At 33.0% G+C, this 19,133-nt stretch overlaps 4 protein-coding genes across 6 annotated transcripts in view; 2 read left to right on the forward strand and 2 right to left on the reverse strand.

The window, feature by feature from the left end:
• Positions 1 to 342: 342 nt before the first annotated feature.
• LOC105184563 (adenomatous polyposis coli homolog) lies at positions 343 to 12,395 on the reverse strand. Of its 2 annotated transcripts, XM_019842054.1 has the most exons (9): positions 11,699 to 12,395; positions 11,440 to 11,614; positions 11,116 to 11,260; positions 10,893 to 11,044; positions 10,434 to 10,776; positions 8,814 to 9,237; positions 5,027 to 5,284; positions 1,888 to 2,130; positions 343 to 1,363 (listed from the first exon to the last, which is right to left on the reverse strand). In XM_019842054.1, the coding sequence occupies exons 1-9, from the start codon at positions 12,152 to 12,154 to the stop codon at positions 632 to 634; spliced, it is 2,928 nt and encodes a 975-aa protein (XP_019697613.1). In that variant the 5' UTR covers positions 12,155 to 12,395; the 3' UTR covers positions 343 to 631. The 2 variants fall into 2 exon arrangements, with proteins under 2 accessions (XP_019697613.1, XP_011141738.1); XM_011143436.2 differs by having other exon boundaries at positions 11,440 to 12,395.
• Positions 12,396 to 12,961: 566 nt separating this feature from the next.
• Positions 12,962 to 14,897, forward strand: LOC105186985 (putative uncharacterized protein DDB_G0293878). Its single transcript, XM_025301326.1, has 5 exons — positions 12,962 to 13,189; positions 13,461 to 13,588; positions 13,695 to 14,118; positions 14,191 to 14,295; positions 14,463 to 14,897. Exons 2-5 carry the CDS (start codon positions 13,468 to 13,470, stop codon positions 14,854 to 14,856), a joined length of 1,044 nt encoding a protein of 347 aa, XP_025157111.1. The 5' UTR covers positions 12,962 to 13,189; positions 13,461 to 13,467; the 3' UTR covers positions 14,857 to 14,897.
• A 306-nt stretch (positions 14,898 to 15,203) lies between these two features.
• LOC112589151 (putative nuclease HARBI1) lies at positions 15,204 to 17,331 on the reverse strand. Of its 2 annotated transcripts, none has more exons than XM_025301328.1 (5): positions 17,154 to 17,331; positions 16,852 to 17,050; positions 16,102 to 16,359; positions 15,724 to 15,939; positions 15,204 to 15,650 (listed from the first exon to the last, which is right to left on the reverse strand). In XM_025301328.1, the coding sequence occupies exons 2-5, from the start codon at positions 16,898 to 16,900 to the stop codon at positions 15,244 to 15,246; spliced, it is 930 nt and encodes a 309-aa protein (XP_025157113.1). In that variant the 5' UTR covers positions 16,901 to 17,050; positions 17,154 to 17,331; the 3' UTR covers positions 15,204 to 15,243. The 2 variants fall into 2 exon arrangements, with proteins under 2 accessions (XP_025157113.1, XP_025157112.1); XM_025301327.1 differs by having other exon boundaries at positions 17,135 to 17,330.
• Positions 17,332 to 17,558: 227 nt separating this feature from the next.
• Agps (alkyldihydroxyacetonephosphate synthase) overlaps positions 17,559 to 19,133 on the forward strand; it is a 147,049-nt gene continuing 145,474 nt past the window's right edge. The window contains exon 1 of the mRNA XM_025301324.1: positions 17,559 to 17,759. Coding sequence (XP_025157109.1) covers positions 17,668 to 17,759 — 92 coding nt within the window. The 5' untranslated portion in view covers positions 17,559 to 17,667. The remainder of the gene's footprint in view (positions 17,760 to 19,133) is intronic.

The following is a 19,133-nucleotide window of genomic DNA, read 5'->3' on the forward strand; positions in this document are numbered from 1 at the left end:
GTCACATCCGAAAAAGCTATCGATTTTTAAAAGACTGTAAATTTGAAAAGTTTATAGAATACATTGCAGAGATTGACTCGCTTCTTTGATGCTCTTGTACAATATTCTTCATCCAAGATACAGGCAATGCATTTAATAGTTTTTGACTTTGTATTGATTGAAGTTCATGGTGTCCCAATCACCGCTTGTAGTTCTGATATCTCAGGCTTTTAAATATTGACGAATAAATTATCCAAAATCGTTCTATTCATATGTATACTAGTTGTACAATCATCGTTTCCATAATCAATAGATAAAAGGTTGGGACATTTTCCTTAACAAATTTTATGACACCTGTATTATATGATAAAATAAATTACTATCAATTGCTACAAATTGCTTTGTATAATTTTCAGAAGATACATTTTTTCGTTGAATACAAACATATTGATACACTTGTAACTTTTATTAATTGACTGCCTTTATGAATTTAACATAAAGACATCATGCAATTTTCGGCTGAACTAATCCTCTCGAACATAAGCTTTGAGCACACTCGTGAATTTCTATATACAAAAGTATTCAGTCTTCAATATACGAAATTTATCGCCCGAAATCCTATCATCGCACATGTGCGATGCAATATCAACAGTTACGTCTTACAGACGTAGGAATTGTAACTGCATACCGAGTAATTGTCTTCTGGGATCGGCTCGCAATCGTCGCGGCCACCAGAGATTGTCCCCTCGTTAGATTTCATCCCTTTAACGGAATATTTGTTTCTCGGCATACCGGAAGTGATGCATAACTCCAACAGAGCCCACTCATCCGTGGAGATTAGCGAACTCTCTTCGCAGAGTGAACTCACCGAACTCTGGCGCGATGGTGCCGCATTGGACTTCAGTATGTTCCTGCCCGACAAGTTGCTATCGTCGTCGTCATGTTCCGTTTTATTGAGTGTCGGCGCGCCATATTTGGCGACATGAGAAGACTGCAAAGACACGAAAGTACCGTCGACGGCATTACAGTTCTCACTTTGCGAGCGCTGATGCGACGACCTGCGAATGCAATACGGCGAATTGTTGATTCTCTCACACATGATGCTATCACAGTTTCTCAACGTCTGACTTGACGTCTGTGCCATGCTATTCGTTGCTTTCCCGTAGCAATTGAAATTACTGGACGTCGCATTCTCGGCGAAGCGGTCCGTCGTAGCAACGTTCGGAGTTTTGAACGACGACGGCAATACGACGTTTTTAACAGGGTAAACCTTGCTAACGCAGTACGATGGTGACAAAGAAACTGGGAAACTTCCCATAGCTCTTGGATATGCATCGAATTTCTTCACCGTAGGTGCTATTGTCGTAGACAAAGAACTCGATACCTAGACAAAATTATTGTAAAAGATCATACGTGTCACGAACACAATATATATTCACTTTGAAAGTTAAATTACAACAAGAATGAGTTTTGCACAAACTCGATAAACTCAAGAAACTAAAAATAGCACATCTCTGGTTTACATATTTTTTCATAAATTTGAATTTATTTTTTTTTGGATTTAGTTTTTAAAATCTATATAAAATATTCGTCATTTATGCTTTGTATTTCCATTAAAAAACAGGAATATAAAGCATATATTTGAATTTTATTTTACTATGTATTTGTAATCTTAATAGATCTTAAATATCTTTTGTGCAATATATCATTGAATTTGCCTTAGAAGGCTATCATCCTATGAAATAAAAGATAATATTCGATTAAAAGAAATGAAGTTTAACTTCGAGATGTCCTCAACGCCTTCACTCATAAAATCGTTTCCACTATACAATACCTCCTTGATATTAAATATTTATAAACTATTTTTTTTCAAGTGTCCATCCTATACTATATATGCGAATGATTTACCTTTGGCATTCCGGATCTAATACATTGTGCTAAAATGATATCTTCCTCTTCTTCAGAAAGTCCGACATTGTCTTCGTAAGGCAAACATTTTCTCGTTATATTCTTTCTCTGTTCCCCATATCCCGATTGAAAATATGTTGATGAAGTGGAAGATGTCCGCATATCCGTTACTTTAGGACTTTCCATAGTTTGTGCTAACGGTGATCTAATTGATGGTGACATGTGTGTTGTGCTAAATCTCACCTGAGATATAATAAATTATTCAAATCAAATAAATAATACTCTTTTGTATACAAGATATCTTATTTCAATTTAAACGGTCAATTTCTAGAAATCACGAGGTTTCAGAAAAAAAGTTTAAAAAAAAAATTTTAGAAAAAAGATTTTAGAAAAAAGAAACAAAAATATTATAACGTTAGAGGACATAAGATAGTGTCATTGGTTTGACTTTGAATAGTTATTTGAAGACTTTGAATAGTTATTTGAAGATTATGTGAAGGTCACATTCAATTTCTTAAATGGAAATGCCATGCTTTTTTATTGCATATTCTTACTTCGAGACGTTTTCAAAACACTATAATAAAATATTTTTTTCATAAAATATTTTTCGATTTAGCTTGAAAGTTACAATATCCAATATACCAAAGGTATATTGTATAAAGGTCAAATCAGGTGAGGGTGTCTGTTCATGCAGAATTGGTATTTGTACCAGTTACACCATTACTATTGTACTTATCGATATAAAAGCATGTTTCTCCAAAATTGTTTATAATCTGGTCGTTCTGGTTAATGAAGAATTGTAACACGCAATCGCAAGTTCAATCGTCTCTGAACAGTCTTTTGGAAAGCAAAATTATCTCATTATCTATTAGGACAATGTCAGATTACTCTCCTACTGAAATTTAGTATTCTCTTAACATACCTCCACGCGATTTGATTTTTACACGATATATCTTTAATAATGCTAATACCAGCAGTATTGTAAATTTCAAGCCTTATAATTTGAAAAACATTTAATGAAAACTTGGTAATAATGTCTTAAAAAGTTCTTGAGGTAAGCTATAAAAATATGCAATAAAATGAAGGTTTCTATTTAAGAAATTTATATATTCAAGAAATAAGGTAATCTTCACATAATTTTTAAACGACTATCCAAGCTAATGGTACCATCTTATATTCCACTCGAAGTTATAAAACTTTTGTAAGAAATATTTGTTTCTAAAACCTTATAATTTCCAGAAATTGACTGTTTAAATTAAAAAGAGTCACCTTATATCGGTGCTGGGAATTAAGTGAGCAGCGCGAGCCGATTTCAGAGGCAACGCTCGGCGCTTCCCCCACTACCTCTCGAAGCGCGGCGGCCAAGCCGCCGATCGCGCGTGAGACGCTCTGCCTCAAGAACGGTCTCATATATGATATAAGATGAGATCGTACCCTCCGTCAAACCAAAATTAAAATATTTATTTATCCTTAAAAATAATTCTTACTCTCATTAATGATGAAATATTACGCTTTTATTTCTAATATAATAAATTCTCTTTAATAATAATATAGTGATGACAATAATTAAGAATATAATTATTAAAGTTTTATTAATAGATTTCCACATCACTCATGAGGTACTATTGTTAGTGCGTTTTTTTTTTAAGAAAATCCAATTAATATTTCTATAAAAATTGGCTATTTTGCGCTCTGTACTTATTCTTCCTCTTTCGTTTTTATATTTCTCACGATGTAGCATTTCGCTTTCCTGTTGAGCCATATAAAGGGTGTCCCAAATTCAAGCAAGAAGTAATTTTGATAGAAAACAAGTTTATTATTAAAAATTGTAAATTTTTTATTGATTCATAAAGTATACAGTATAGGGTTATGTATGGAATAACATATCGGGTAAATGGCCTCCACGGCTTTGCTGGCACATATGCACTCTTTTGTTGAAATTTTCCATGACCGTTTTGCATAAATGTGGCTGAATTTCGTTGATACAGTGCTCAATTTCCTCCTTCAAGGTGTGGGTGATCGTGGGCTTGTTGGCATAAACCTTAGACTTCAAAAAACCCCAAAGAAAAAAGTCCGACAGCGTTAAATCGCATGATCTGGGTGGCCAAATCTGATCACCAAAACGGGAAATTACACGACCAGGAAATGACTCATGCAGTAATTGAATTGTTTCTCGGGCTGTATGGCATGTGGCACCATCTTGTTGAAACCACATGTCGTCCACATCCATATCTTGCAATTTAGGCACAAAAACTGGATTATCATGTCGCGATAGCGAACACCATTAACTGTTATTGCCTAACCAGCATTTTCAAAGAATGGTTCGATGATGCCTCCAGCCCAAAATCTGCACCAAACAGTGACACGTTGTGGATGCATTTGTTTTTCGACAATCACTCCTGCATTTTCTGAACCACAAATGCGACAATTTTGTCGATTAACCAAGTCATCAAGATGAAAATGAGCCTCATCGCTGAAGATGATTTTGTTCGAAAAATCAGCATCTATTTATTGTTGTTCCATAATCCATTCAACGAACTCTTTTCGCTGTGGCCGTTTGCCCGATGTGCTATTCCATACATAACCCTATACTGTATACTTTATGAAACAATAAAAAATTTACAAATTTTAATTATAAACCTGTGTTTTCTATCAAAATTATTTCTTGCATGAATTTTGGGACACCCTTTATTTCATTTTCATTAATTTTTAGTGGAGTAGGCCTACTGAAGAAACCACTTAAAAAAAACGCAATAGTACCTCATGGGTGATGTGGAAATCTATTGGTAAAACTTTAATAATTATATTCTTAATTATTATCATCACTATATTATTATTGAAGAGAATTTATTATATTAGAAATAAAAGCGTAATATTTCATCACCAATGAGAGTAAGAATTATTTTTTAGGATAAATAAATATTTTAATTTTGATTTGACGGAGGGTGCGAACCCAACTTATATCGTATATGAGACCGTTCCTGAGGTAGAGCATCTCACGCGCGATCGGCGGCTCGGCCGCCGCGCTTCGAGAGGTAGTGGGGGAAGCGCGAGCGTTGCCTTTGAAATCGGCTCGTGCTGCTCACTTAATTCCCAGCACTACCTTATATGATAAAATCATGTCAAGTTTCTTAATCACCTTTGGCATTGCAGATCGTATGCATTCAGTCAAAATCGCTTCGTCATCTGAGTGATTCGGACTATCGTCGGAAAGTTCGTCTGGATGTCTCAATGACACACTGTCTAGTGATTTAACCATTATAGGATTCTTATTTGTGTGACTCGTTTCAACAGGCGAAGAGGATGGCGTGCCGTAAATATTGAATTTATGTGACGATAATTCGGATTTCTTGACGAATAGTATACTGCTTGTCGGAGGTGGCGTTATTTGCCTTGGCTATAAATAATAATGATTAACTTATTCAGTGTATAAACGTCGCTTGTATAGTTATATTTATATTAATAAATTAATTATAATTAATTATTATTATTAATTAATTATAATTAATATAATTAATTATAATTATATTAATAGTGGAAATTAATATGAATTATACTGTCCGACAAATTTTGACTTTTTTTTGCCCTGGTAGTGCAAATACTCATTTGCGACGTATTTTTGGCCACTAAACACAAATTTATTATCCAAATTTAACTTGAAATAAAATTTGATCACAATTTTAAGAGAAATGTTTAAATAAAATGAGCTAAAAATAACGATTCTGAGGGATTCTGCAGCGTTGCAGCAGTGGCAAATAATTGTTTTTAATTTCATTGGTGCTATACAAAAATACAAACTTTAAATTTTGAAAATAACTTTTCATTTTCGAGATAGAATTGTTTGGAAATAGTCTCTTTCTCATATAATAAAGCAAAAGAAATTTTATTCTGTCTTAAACTATTAACGCCCAAAAGTCCTAAAATATTGACCTTACTTTGCAACTGTATTTTATGTAGAAAAACATATTATATAAGGTTGGAATAGCATTTCCTTATGTTTTCGGGGTCGTTCTACAAGATTCCGGCATCTGAATTCGTTTAGATTCACAATAAAATCCAATATGGCGGAATTTTTGGAAAAAAGTCGTGAAAAATTGACAATTTTATTTTTTATAAGCTTGATTTCGTATCAAAAACGTTACTTTGATACAGATACAAGTGTCACATCTTATCTAAAAAATGTTGAACTTTCAAGGTATGCATTGATGAAAATGTGAATTCAAGATGGCTGCCTCAAAATGGCGGTTTGAGCGAAAAAACTTAAAAAATAATGTATTTTTAGAATAACTTCGCAAAATCCTAGTATTTAGTATCAATTTAGTATCCAGAGTACTGATTTTAGGAAATTTACTGACAATTAATTCATATTAGAGAATTTCAAAATGGTAGATCCAAGATGGCAACTAAAAAAGGCACGAATAATCGTGAAAATTTCCAGATTTTCATGAAACTTTTTCTATTATTTTCATATTCACGAATTGTTTTCGGGACGTACACACACACGTATACAGGGTGGATAATTATAAACTTACAAACTTTATAAAAAACATAAAAAACATCGAGATAAGTACAACGGACGAGAAAAAATAAAAACCGACTATGTAAAGTTTTGAAAAAATTGCTAAATAAATGAGCGAATAAACGCTCAGTGGGCATGCATTGTGGGCATCGCAGGCATGCTACTCCGCACGGCTTGGGCCGAATTGGCAGGCAACAACAGCGGACCGATGCACGCCGTTGTTGCTTGTCAATCCGGTCCAAGCTGTGTGGAGTAGCAAGCCCGCGATGTCCAACCACTGCGCATTTATTCGCTCATTTATTTAATAATTTTTCTCCAAACTTTACGACGTAGTCGATTCCAATTTTTTCCCGTCCGTTGTACTTATCTCGATGTTTTTCATAAAGTTAGTATAATTACCCCACCCTGTATATGTGCGTGTATACGTCCCGAAAATAATTCATGAATATGAAAATAATAGAAGAAAATTCATGAAAATCTGGAAATTTTCACGATTATTCGTGCCTTTTAGTCGCCATCTTGGATCCGCCATTTTGAAATTCTCTAATATGAATTAGTTGTCAGCAAATATCCTAAAATCAGTACTCTGGATACTAAATTGATGCTAAATACTAGGATTTTGCGAAGTTATTCTAAAAATACATTATTTTTTAAGTTTTTTTCGCTCAAATCGCCATTTTGAGGCAGCCATCTTGAATTCACATTTTCATCAATGCATACCTTGAAAGTTCAACATTTTTTAGACAAGATGTGACACTTGTATCTGTATCAAAGTAACGTTTTTGATACGAAATCAAGCTTATAAAAAATAAAATTGTCAATTTTTCACGACTTTTTTCCAACAATTCCGCCATATTGGATTTTATTGTGAATCTAAACGAATTCTGATGCCAGAATCTTGTAGAACGATCCCGAAAACATAAGGAAATGCTATTCCAACCTTATATAATATTCTCTTATATAATATTCTCTTATATAATAATATTTCTCTACATAAAATACAGTTGCAAAGTAAGGTCAATATTTTAGGACTTTTGGGTGTTAATGGGTTAATATTATCGTGTAGAAAGTAATTACTTTTTGTGTCCTTTAGTGTCTCATTTTAACTTAGATACCGAAATATCTTGAAAACAATGAATTTTCGAAAAACAAATGTTTCAGATAAAAGTTGTAGGGTTTAAAGGAGGCCATTAGATAAGCTACTAAGATTTTGAGTTCTGGACCTAATTTGGGTCCAATATAGTTTAGATTAATTTTTTTCGTTAAAAACACCTATTTTTTAGTGAAAATTCTATATAATTAGAAATATTCTATAGGAACATAGAAACATTCTATGGAAAAAAAGGAAATTGTATTCTTGATAATTTTTCGCTTCTCCTTCAATAGGCGCGAAATAGTCCTTGTAAATTGTAGGAATAGTAGATCAAAAAACTTTTGGTTCTCGTTCTATTTGACGAATGCTGACATGTGGATTCAAATGGATCATGTTCAAATCGGATTCGATAATATTAAATTATTACTGATTAAACAATTATTAAAAAATTGGTGCTACGACAAATTTATCCACAGAAAACTTGGTAACTAAATAATACTATCTATCACTGTTTTTTCTTAAGAAAGCAAGGGAGAATAATAGATATGTAATAAGATTAAATTTTGATAGACGATCAAAAGAAATATAAAGTTTTTATGAATATCACCTACAATATTTTAACGTGTTCTATAATGATATATGAATAAAATATTTTTATTCATATATCATTATATAATTAGCAACGAGTACTATTGACGATGATGAAATAAAATTATCTTTTAGAAGTCTCCCAATGTTTCCCCAAAGACACATCGTTTGCTGGTCTTGCCTTCATTGAATGGAATATGTTTCAAAATAAAAACTGAACATTATTTTGTATCTATTGGAGAACAATTTAATGAACAATTGCAAACAACAAAATTTCCTTATTTTTTTTATAAAATACGCAATAAAATGCAATATCTGCATTATCTGCAGAATTTCCAATAAAAAGTAAATATTTCTATCGAAAAAATCTACCTAGACTTACTGGGGCCCAAAATCTAAGTAGCTTATCTGATGGCTTCTTTCAAATCCTACAACTTTCATTTAAAATATTGTTTTTTCGAAAATGCATTATTTCCAGTGATATTCCGGTGTACGTTAGAATAGAACATCCTTCATATCAATATCTTTAACATAAGACATAGCACATAAAAATGCTTCACATAATCAAAAATGTTATATATTACTCTCAGACACTGTATGACGTTATGCGATAAATACTTGCCGCGCATATCAAGTGTAGGAATAAATGTAAATTTTTATAAAATGTACTTGATTCTATCAAAAAATAAAAAAAATTCAACGAAAGCAGCAAATATATAAATATACCTTAGGTATACCCGACTGAATGCACTCATCCAATATTTTTTCATCCTCTCCCGAAAGATTAGAACTTTCGTCAGATAAGTCGTTCCTGTGGCACTCAACTTCCACTGACTTCGCCTGCTCAATCTTCTCGATATCCTCTTGCACACTCGGCATTGAGAGGGCAGATAGATTGGACTGAGATCCGACCGGAGAGATGTCCGCAGGTGTATCCTCCGTGCAATATACGTGCATAGTATCGGGAGCAACGCCAATTTCTATAGCAGTTTTACTAGTTTTCGAAGCGCCAATAGTCTCAACGGAAACCACAGGCATGTGCGATTCTAATCTATTCGGCATAGAATTTCTCTGAAATGGTGCCAAAATATTTGACGGCTCTGATTGTGTAGGTTTCTGAGAATTGAGCATCTTGAAAGACTGTCTGTATCTGTAACATATATGAATGTTATTCCACATAAAAAGATTCATATAATTTCCATATACATATACGCACACAATATGATTTTGAAATTTCCAAAGGTCATCAAGTTAACAAAAGTTAGGACACTATTGTATATATTATAACAGTATATTCTTGAGGTCAAATAGAGTAAAAAAGTTTAGTACTATTTTTTCTTCCGATGAATAGCTACCAAGATATTATATCATGAACTAAATGTTAAAGAAATTATCAAGTTTCCCTTAAATATTTCAAAAAATATTAATAAAAAAATGTTTCAGATAAAAGTTGTTCAAATTGGTTGATAGAAAAAAAATGATATAATAAGAAATTGAGGTTTCCATTTACAATTTATATTCTTAAAATTTATTTTGATTTGACCTCTATTTGATCCCTAAGTGAAATTCAAATTCACAACTAGATATCCATTTCCAAACCCTAAAATTTTTATGTGTAACATTTATTTTCAAAAATGTCATGCCTTCAAATTAATTAGCAATACCTATCTTTCTGGTACATCATATATATATCCATGTATCACATGTACCATATGTATGCATATATATACATGTACAGCTCATGTATATATGTGTCTATACATTAATTTGATGATTTTGAAATTTCCAAAAGTCAATAAAAGTTAATAAAAGTCAGGGCATTATTATAATAATATATTTTTGAGATTAAATAGAGCAAAAAAGTCTAGTATCACTTTTTCTTCCGACAAATAGTTAGCGAGATATCGTAAGTACAATATTAAAAAAGTTATCAAGTTTTCCAATATCTCAATCTCAAAAAATATCTCAAAAAATATTAGGCAAATAAAAAAATATTTCAGACAAAAGTTGTTTAAATTAATTGGTAGGAAAAGACAGTGTAATAAAAAATTGGGATTTCTATTTAAGAAAAGTAATGATCAGTGAATATCTCGAAAGTGGTGCCATTTGTAAACAAAATAGTATAATTGTTTTTAATAATATAATTGCCTCCTTGAAATCATACAACTTTTGTCCTAAACATTTTTGCTGAAAATGCTTCGTTGAAGAATTATCGAAGTGTGTTTTTTTTAAATGGAATACTCTATACATACACACACACACACGCATACACGCACACGCACACACATGCACACGCACACATATATGTATGATCAATCAATTAAATGCTTATATACAAGATATTACCTGTTGGTTTGCATTCCCATATTGATACAAGCAGCTAACATATCCTCATCATCTTCGTCGGCGTCACTCACTTGTTCCTCTTTCACTTTGCTTTCGGAGTCACTTATTGTCAGGTTGAGCATATCTTTCTCAATTCTGCAAATATTTTTCTCACTAGTTTCATTGGATACCTTTTCTAATCTACAATATGTTTTGGTGTCATTAAGTATCTTGACTTCGTCGTCGATTGTGAGGGAACTTAGACTGGTCGCAGTAGAAAATTCAACCGGTGTTGATTCTTCCTTGAAAGTAGCAACCTCATCTTCAAAAACACTACCTCTAGTGATTTGTGGTTTGGAATATGCTATAACAAATAACTTATACAATCTCCCAACAAGTATTTATATTATTATATTTGTTTACATTAATGTTACTATTGCTATTACTATTATTGCATTGATGATCAATAGCATTGCATACATAAATGTCGGACAGATGGTCTTACTGCTTCGTCTTGCATTTTTGATATAAATTCAGCATTCTGAGTTTTATGATTACGTGGGCTAGGTAAAACTGTTTGTGTAGGTGAATCTGGCAACTCACTAGGTGATACTACACCACTGGTCCTACGGCTAAGGAAATATTCACAATGCTTTTAAATCCACCATTTTTAATTCTGCTATTCCAATATTATACAACTCACCTAAAATCACTGACTACAGAACTACGATCATCATGAATAGAATGCTGTTCAAATCCACTTAGAGAACCAAGCGAACTACAACGTGAAAACATCAGAGGAGTTTCTTCAGCATAGTAATCTTGACCACCAAATGTTACCATTTTTCCTAAAACATATATTCTTTTATGTGAACAAACTGTATATACTTTTATGACTTTATATATTTTATAATTTACTTTTAAACATATATACTTTTATATAACTAAACAGTTAATATATGCTTATTAGATTCACATATATAGAATTGTTTTCCCATATTCTGATAATTTGAACACCAATACAAACCTTCCTTATCTAACACACGAGAATTATTTTTATTTGCAGACAGTTCACTGTTTTGTGAAGGCAGTCTCATTTGATTACTATTCAAGCTCAGAACACTATGATCATCGCTCTCTAGCTCTTCTTTGTTCACAGAATTGGGCAAATCTACCTTCGATATAACTCCTGGAATGTTATTCTGAGGGGTCATTGCGCTACTCAGAGAACTAAGTGAATTAGCGCGCGAGAAACCGTGTGACGTTCCCTCTTCATAATAACTTACTATCTTCTGTGGGGTCACTTGTCCAGGATTTAAAACCACAGTATCCTTTGGATTCTCCTCCAGTTCTTCTTCTTTCCTTACCAAACTACCACCCTCATTGTGGTCGAGCGAAGTAGCTTGCTTGATGAAAGACACAGGACTCTTGTTATCCATCTCGATTGTCTTTTTCGGCATCTTTTTCAGACCATCGCCTTCCTTCGTGTCTTCGACCCGCAAGTCTGACATTGAAGTCGCCGTAGAGAAATTGAAAGGAGTCTCATACGGAGTGCCCTCGGTGCAGTACGTCTTGACAGTATCTTCCTGTTCGCCACCAGGAAAATATTCGGTGCTCTGTTTCTCGTCATCATCCGTATCGTCCTCGGCATATCGCAAACTGTAATCCGTAGGTTGATCGAGATCGGTTTCGGCGTAAAACAGATCCACCTTAGAGTCCCGATCACGAAACTCTTTCTCCATATTGACAATTTTAACAGCTGAATTGATCGATGCGCATAGTTGTCAGGTGAGGGAACACAGGGAATAGCCTCAAATTCAGATGTTCAACAATCTACTTTTTGTCATAAACTATACATTGTTACTGAAAATCAACTTCTTCTTTTATGATATGGCTTGACGATATTCCTTCCTTTAATAGTTAACTCTGCTCTGAGAATCAACAATCTTTATTTTTGTTTTGTGATATATCATTGGAATCTGTAAGTTTATCCCTATGTCATCTAGCTATAACTGGTTATAACTAGAGATGTTTATCGATATTTGAAATTATCGAATATTCGATATTATTTTTATTTCGATATACAAATATCGAATAGAAAAAAATATGAATAAAAATCGAATAAATATATTTTTCAACGAATATTTATTGAATATTTTTTTAAAAGTGATTTTTTTAATATAAAGCTAAAGTCAGTAGCACACGGTGCTTGTTTTAGTGACTACTAGAATGTGACTACTAGAACTATGTTTTCATGCTAGTTTTAGTGACATACTAGAAATATTACATTCTGATTGGCTGCGTTCAGCAGAACAAAATGATTAGTGAGCACTTAGTGATTCTCGCTCTTGATTGGTAAATACTCCTAGGTCTATGAAGGATCTAAAAGAATGCTCCAGTCACAGACAATAATCACTAAGTGCTCACTGATCATTTTGTTCTGCTGAACGCAGCCAATATTACATGGGTGCGTTCGGAAACAGTGTGCTTCGGTTGTTTCAGTGGAACAGTAGTTTAGGTTTGTTCTTTTTCCACACTTCAGGACTGAACTCTGTGAAAAGTGTACACTGAAACGTTCTTTTTCTCGGAAGTGACGTTAGACTTGCTGTTCTTTTTCGAAGTGCAGTTGTCCTAGGTCTAAAATAGTTCTGAATTCGCTGCCCCAGGTCTTTAGACAGTGCAAGAGTTCAGCCATAAAATTCTAGCGGAAATTTCAAATGAAAAGTCTGCCGTACTACGCATTTTGATGAAGAATAAGAAAGAAGAACGAGAAATTAGTAAGTAAATACATCTAACCTAACCTTTTAATCAGCCTTCTGAAATAAAATTACGTGTTTTTCTTAAATATATAAATTAGTTCTTCTCGTTATTCTACGTATAAAGAAATATTAATCGAAAAATAAATTTGAGATACTTCCCAGTAAGCAAATTGCCCGCAGAATCCCAGCAATTTGCAGTAACGTTGTATATAACGTTACGAACTACATATTTCAAAACATTACATTATTGAACATCGTAATAATAATGTGTTGATAATATTTTGTTTAGTGGGTATATGCATAGAAACAATAACACGATGGCAGAAAATCAAAAGGACAACATTGGACATATTTCTAAGGATGACATCGGTAATATAATTATCAACAAAGAGGGATGTGTCACATGCACTTGTGGAGGTATGAAATTAATATATACTTATACTATTTACGTTTTGATATGTAAATCGATAATTAAGTAAATAAATAATTGATTTTAAGAAAACTAAATTTATCTTATTTGCAGATCTGATATTTCAACTGCCTTACAGTGAAATTGATTTTACATACGATACACTACAATGTACGGTTGCAGACAAAACAATATTTATAGAATTGCATGAAAATGCAAAAAATATACCTTTGAATAATAATATAGCTCAAAAACCATCTCAAGAATATAATAGAAAAGAAATATTTTCATGGAACGACGCAAGAACTAAGTTATTTTTAACTTTATATAAAGAACACAAAGAACTATTGGCAACTAGAAAAATAAAGACACATAAATTATTATGGCAAAAAATTGCTGAACTTATGCAATCACATGGATATAACACAACAGTTTCTCAAGTGGAAAATAAATTTAAATCACTTGAAAGATCCTACAAAAACATGATTACAAATAATAAACAAACTGGTAGAGGACGCGTATCATGCACATATGAAACGTAAATAATAATTAATTTTACATTTTGTAAAAGACTTAAGCACGTAAAAAACATATTGTTTACTTATTACAGAGAATTGACTGAACTATTGGGACATAAGCATAATATTGAACCCTTAGCGGTAACAGGCAGGCAAGGTTTAATTTTAAGAGAAGAAATACGAGCGAATACATTCACGTAAATATCATAATAGACATTTTATTTTTTTAATTGAATGTATACAATATAAATTTCAATTAATGTATCATATTTAAAATATATTCCATTACTGTATTGTCATTAAATAGAAATCAATTATGTTTGTGCAGAATTCTTTTATATACTCATTATGTGTATTTATTTAGATCTAACAATGACACTAATGTAGATGAGCCATCTAATTCAAACAACACCATTTTAAACGACAATACTAGTTATCTTGCCAGCCAGCCCAGTACAAGCGAAACTAATATCCATCCAATCAATACAACTGATATCAATACAAGCAATAGAACCGATACCAATATAACCCAAAACATTACACAACAGATTACACAAACATCAAACAAGATTTCTAGAAAACATATGGGTACTACTGGCAGATTGTTGCAAACGTGTCAGAAAACACTTCAAGATATCTTAAATATTATCGAAGAAGATAGAGCGGCTAAATTAGACATACAAAAACAAATGTTGGCTGAGTATAAACATATGCGCAATACATATACAGAAAGTTTTAATAATATAAATGACAATTAAACACAGCAAATATAATAAGGGAAAAGAACAATTAAAAATAGCAAATATAATAAGGGAAAAGAAAAATAAACTTTTAGAGGATCTTATTTTAGAATTAAAACATAAACGGAATTAATACATTTCACATATTTGTTTATCAATGTATCTATTTAATGTTTATTATATTTTTGTTACATATATTTTTCTTATATTTTTGTCACGTGTATTTTTGTTATACATACATTGTTATACATACATTTAAATACAAATAATATTCCTTTTAAATTATTTTTTTATTGTCAACCAGTTTTTTTTCTATATTACTTATAAAAAACCCATATTATAATACATTTTTGTACATATTCTATAATTTATTAAAAATTTATTTTGTATAAAATTATAAACTCTTTAGTTTACAAATAATTGGTGGCATATTTCGTCACGAATGTGTATTCCAGTTTCAATCTCTCTTGGTGCTATATCTATTTCGGTATGTAGTCTTTGTGCTTCAATGTCAGGTTGCTCGTCATCTATAGGTGCTTCGAAAATTTCTAAATCGTTTGCATTTGCTATATTATGAAGCACGCAACATGCGTGTATCACACATGTCATTCGTGGTATATCTCGCAGTTTAAAATGGTACAATTGCCGAAACCGTTGCTTGAGACATCCAAATGCATTTTCAATTATGACTCTACAAGAACTTAATTTTTGGTTAAATGTCCTTTGCGCACGTGTTAAATGTCCATTGTCCCTATAAGGCACAATCAACTGTTTTAGACAAGGATACGCACTATCTCCCAACAGATAATTATCTGAAAAGTAAGTTTATTTAAACATCAATTGTTATTAGTTTATACTTTTATATTTTATAATTTTTCAACTAACTTCCACAGAGTTCATGCAAATCATTGCGTATTGGTGAATTTTTAAATACTCTTGCATCGTGCACCGAATCAGGATATCCAATAAATACATCCATAAATTTCATATGATGGTTAACTGTTCCCTGAATATGTAAAGAAAAACATTGCTTCCGATTAATATATAATTCAGGATCTTCTGTTGGCTTATCTATTCTAATGTGGGAACCATCAATAGCGCCTAAAACAAATATCAACGTATGAATAAAATATTTTTAATATTTACACGATAAGAAAATGTAACATTGAAATATATATATATTCATGTCATATATGGAGTAATTGGTATATAAATATATAACATTGTAAATATAATATAATAATTATAAAATATAATATTTACCAATAACTCCAGGAAAGCCTTTTTTTTCATAGTAAAAGGCTGCTGTTTCTTCTTTTTCAATTATAGTGGGATATCTAATAATATCAGGTGCCATAGATATTATAAAATCAGTGACCCTCGTGATAATTTTGTGCAAAGCGCTTAAAGTTACTCCAAATCTATCAGCTACGTCACGATATGATGCACTTTCATGGCCTATAAACCATAAATAACTTAAAATATGCTTTTCAGCTGTTATTTTTGAACGTCCTGAATCATCTGAAAGAATAACATATATTAAATAGTTGATATTAATATCATAACAGTATTAAAAAAAAATAGAATCTATATTAAGCTATTAACTATTCATTTTTCTTTTCTGCAGTTCTTATTTATTCTATATATTTCTATTTCTATAAAAGAAGCTATTATTTCAAAAATTGTGTTTATTTTTTGTGTTTTTCAATTAGCGACACAGGTCGACACAAGAGTCATTGGCTACGTTCAGCCAAAAAAGCTGCTTTGCAATTGTTGTAAGATTCTTTAATATGATTGATTCTTGCTCTTGGTTGTAACTGTATTCAATCATATAAAAGAATCTTACAATAGTTTTAAAGCTGTAAAGTTTCTGCTGAACATAGCCATTATGTCCTTGTTTCTCATCGAGTATTAAATAAAGACAGAATGACTTTTATGTCGACTTGTGTCACTAACTGAAAAGTACCCTTCAAAAAATAATTTATCTTCTAAAAATAATATTAATTAACATACCTTGTAAGGAAGTAAATATTTCACACATGCTGAATTTAGCTGAGTTCATGTGCTATTTCTCTCGATAAACGAAAATGCATAATAAAATCAATATTGTCATAACTCCGAACAATGTTTTCAATGTAATTGATTATTTTTACATGTTCTATTCTTTGAATCATTCCAAAAATTGGGTGCAATAGATGTAACTCGTCATAACCTAAAAAATTGTTAAATAAATTCTTCTAAGTTTTCCACCTTTCCAACAACCACAATTTGTTTATCATATTAAATTATATATCACCATCGTCATCTTCAATTACGGGTATTTCTGGTGGTGGTACCATGATTACATTCTCTTCATCTGAAGAATCAATTAACTCCAAAATACTAGCACATTGATCCGCCATGTAGATTGCTACACTATAAGCGTTCTTTACACACTGGTATGAATTCTTGCACTTGGACTGAACTCGCGTGAACTTCCCTACTATAGTTCAGTTCTAGTGCAGTCCTGGAGTGTGGAAAAAGAACAAACCTATAGTTGCAACTCGGTGCAATAACGACGAGGTGAGAAAATCGTCGTGAAATATAAAAAGTGTAGTCAGTGTAATTGAAAGGAATCGTTCTTCCTATTGGTCGCCGCCGCTGATAATGCGCGAACGGATTGGCACGCAAGTGGGCGGTCCGGCGGGGCTTTATTGATTTAAATTTGGTTTGCCGGCTCGCGTGTCAATAGTCAACATAGCGCAGTCGCCGCGTGTACTACGGTTGTCTTATCGACGCGCTCGAAGTGTGCACATCTGCGGCGACAGTTTAGTCTCAGGAGAGTGGAATATGTTCGATAGAAAGAAGTATGAGAAGAGCGCGGAAATGGCGATCACACCGCAGGGGCCGATCAAGTTCCAAAGCGCCGTGCCGAAAATCAGGTCAGTCAGTCGGTCTGCACTGTCGGTGTTTCTCGCCGGTGAGATCGTAGTCAGCGGGATCGATGGAGTGACGGAGACGTGCACTGGTGTCACGTTACATATGCGTTGGGTATGCGCGTTCATACGTAATCGTACGTAAATCGAGCACAGCGCGGCACAGCTAAAACCACGATTCGTTCTTAGTCCTCGTCTGATCTAACCCATAAAATCGTGTGCATAAAATCGCCACTGACCACGCCTCGAGTCGTATGTGTTTAAACGTACTTACGCTCGTGACTCACCGGTAGTCCGCTGTCGGAGTCGCGAATCTCGTGTGTCTTGAGTAGCAAATGCGACGATATTATTATTTGATACGCAATAACGATGAGGAGCACCTGATTCGTGGAAAATGCTTGTATGCAGCGATCTTTATTACCTGCCCGCTAAGAAATCTGTCAGTATTTGTCCGTGTAGTGAGTCGTAATCGATGTTAAATGGTCTGCTACATTTCGTGTCGTTTTTATTCTTTTGGACATCCAGATGTCCATTTCGCTTTACATGTAGAAAATGTCAGAGAATGTGGCGAGTAAGCGAGTAGACCGACGAGCCAAATACTGCGCGCGAGTTTTTAAAAATCGTTACTTTTTCGTTTGGTCGATTGGTCAATACGGCCGGTCACGTGGGGAAACTGCACGCCTCGCAACCAGTGATTTGAAACAATACACGGATTAAATAGATTTTGTTAGTATAACTGAATTTTCTGTTGCCTGAGAATCGAACGAAAACTCGATCACAGAAATAGAAAAATTTCTGTAGCAGATTTCTATCCGGTCAAGTGCTCTCATTTGTCAACTGAACTTCAATGCAGTTGAATGTTCAGACGTTGAACATTTTCGATCGCGCAGTAATAGAGAGTTAAAGATTTGATTTCTATGTACTAACTTAATGTACACTTCCGGATTTGAAAAGAGATAAATATACAGTTGAAGCTTATTGCAAAAGAAAAAAAGGAAAAGATAATTAGTGAGCCATAGACAGTCAATATAATGATAAAAACTAACCTCTATTGGCACAAAATATCCCAAAATCATTGAGTATGTGTCCTTGAAAGTTGAGAGTACTCTGAGGATATTTTGAGTACATTCAAAACGCTCTTAAAACGTCTTGTGTTATATGTAATATATTTAAAACGTTCTTAAAACGTCTTGTTATCTGGGAGATAAATATCACCCATTGCAGCACCGTTGCAGCAACATTGCAGCAACATTTTGTTGTTTTAGAAGATTGCAACATTGAAGAAACGATGCGAAATGTTGCTGCAATGTTGCTGCAATCTTGCAGCAAAGGTAAAATGTCCGCTTGCAGCAATATTGCAGTGAAATATTTCAGTAACAT

Source organism: Harpegnathos saltator, unplaced genomic scaffold (genome assembly GCF_003227715.2).
Source record: "Harpegnathos saltator strain DR-91 unplaced genomic scaffold, Hsal_v8.6 scaffold41, whole genome shotgun sequence".
In the NCBI taxonomy this organism is placed as follows: domain Eukaryota; kingdom Metazoa; phylum Arthropoda; class Insecta; order Hymenoptera; family Formicidae; genus Harpegnathos; species Harpegnathos saltator.

Bases quoted from the DNA above. Each gene is read 5' to 3' on its own strand.
- LOC105184563 (XM_011143436.2), bottom strand. From the start codon at position 12,154: ATGGAGAAAGAGTTTCGTGATCGGGACTCTAAGGTGGATCTGTTTTAC. The intron at 11,045-11,115 runs GTGAGTTGTATA...ATATTTCCTTAG, and splicing joins TCTGTAGTCAGTGATTTTAG to CCGTAGGACCAGTGGTGTAG. The intron at 2,131-5,026 runs GTGATTAAGAAA...ATTATATCTCAG, and splicing joins TACGATCTGCAATGCCAAAG to GTGAGATTTAGCACAACACA.
- LOC105186985 (XM_025301326.1), top strand. From the start codon at position 13,468: ATGCATAGAAACAATAACACGATGGCAGAAAATCAAAAGGACAACATT. The intron at 14,119-14,190 runs GTAAATAATAAT...TACTTATTACAG, and splicing joins GTATCATGCACATATGAAAC to AGAATTGACTGAACTATTGG. The intron at 14,296-14,462 runs GTAAATATCATA...GTATTTATTTAG, and splicing joins ATACGAGCGAATACATTCAC to ATCTAACAATGACACTAATG.
- LOC112589151 (XM_025301328.1), bottom strand. From the start codon at position 16,900: ATGAACTCAGCTAAATTCAGCATGTGTGAAATATTTACTTCCTTACAA. The intron at 16,360-16,851 runs GTATGTTAATTA...TTATTCTTTCAG, and splicing joins AATATTTACTTCCTTACAAG to ATGATTCAGGACGTTCAAAA. The intron at 15,651-15,723 runs GTTAGTTGAAAA...CTTACTTTTCAG, and splicing joins TTTGCATGAACTCTGTGGAA to ATAATTATCTGTTGGGAGAT.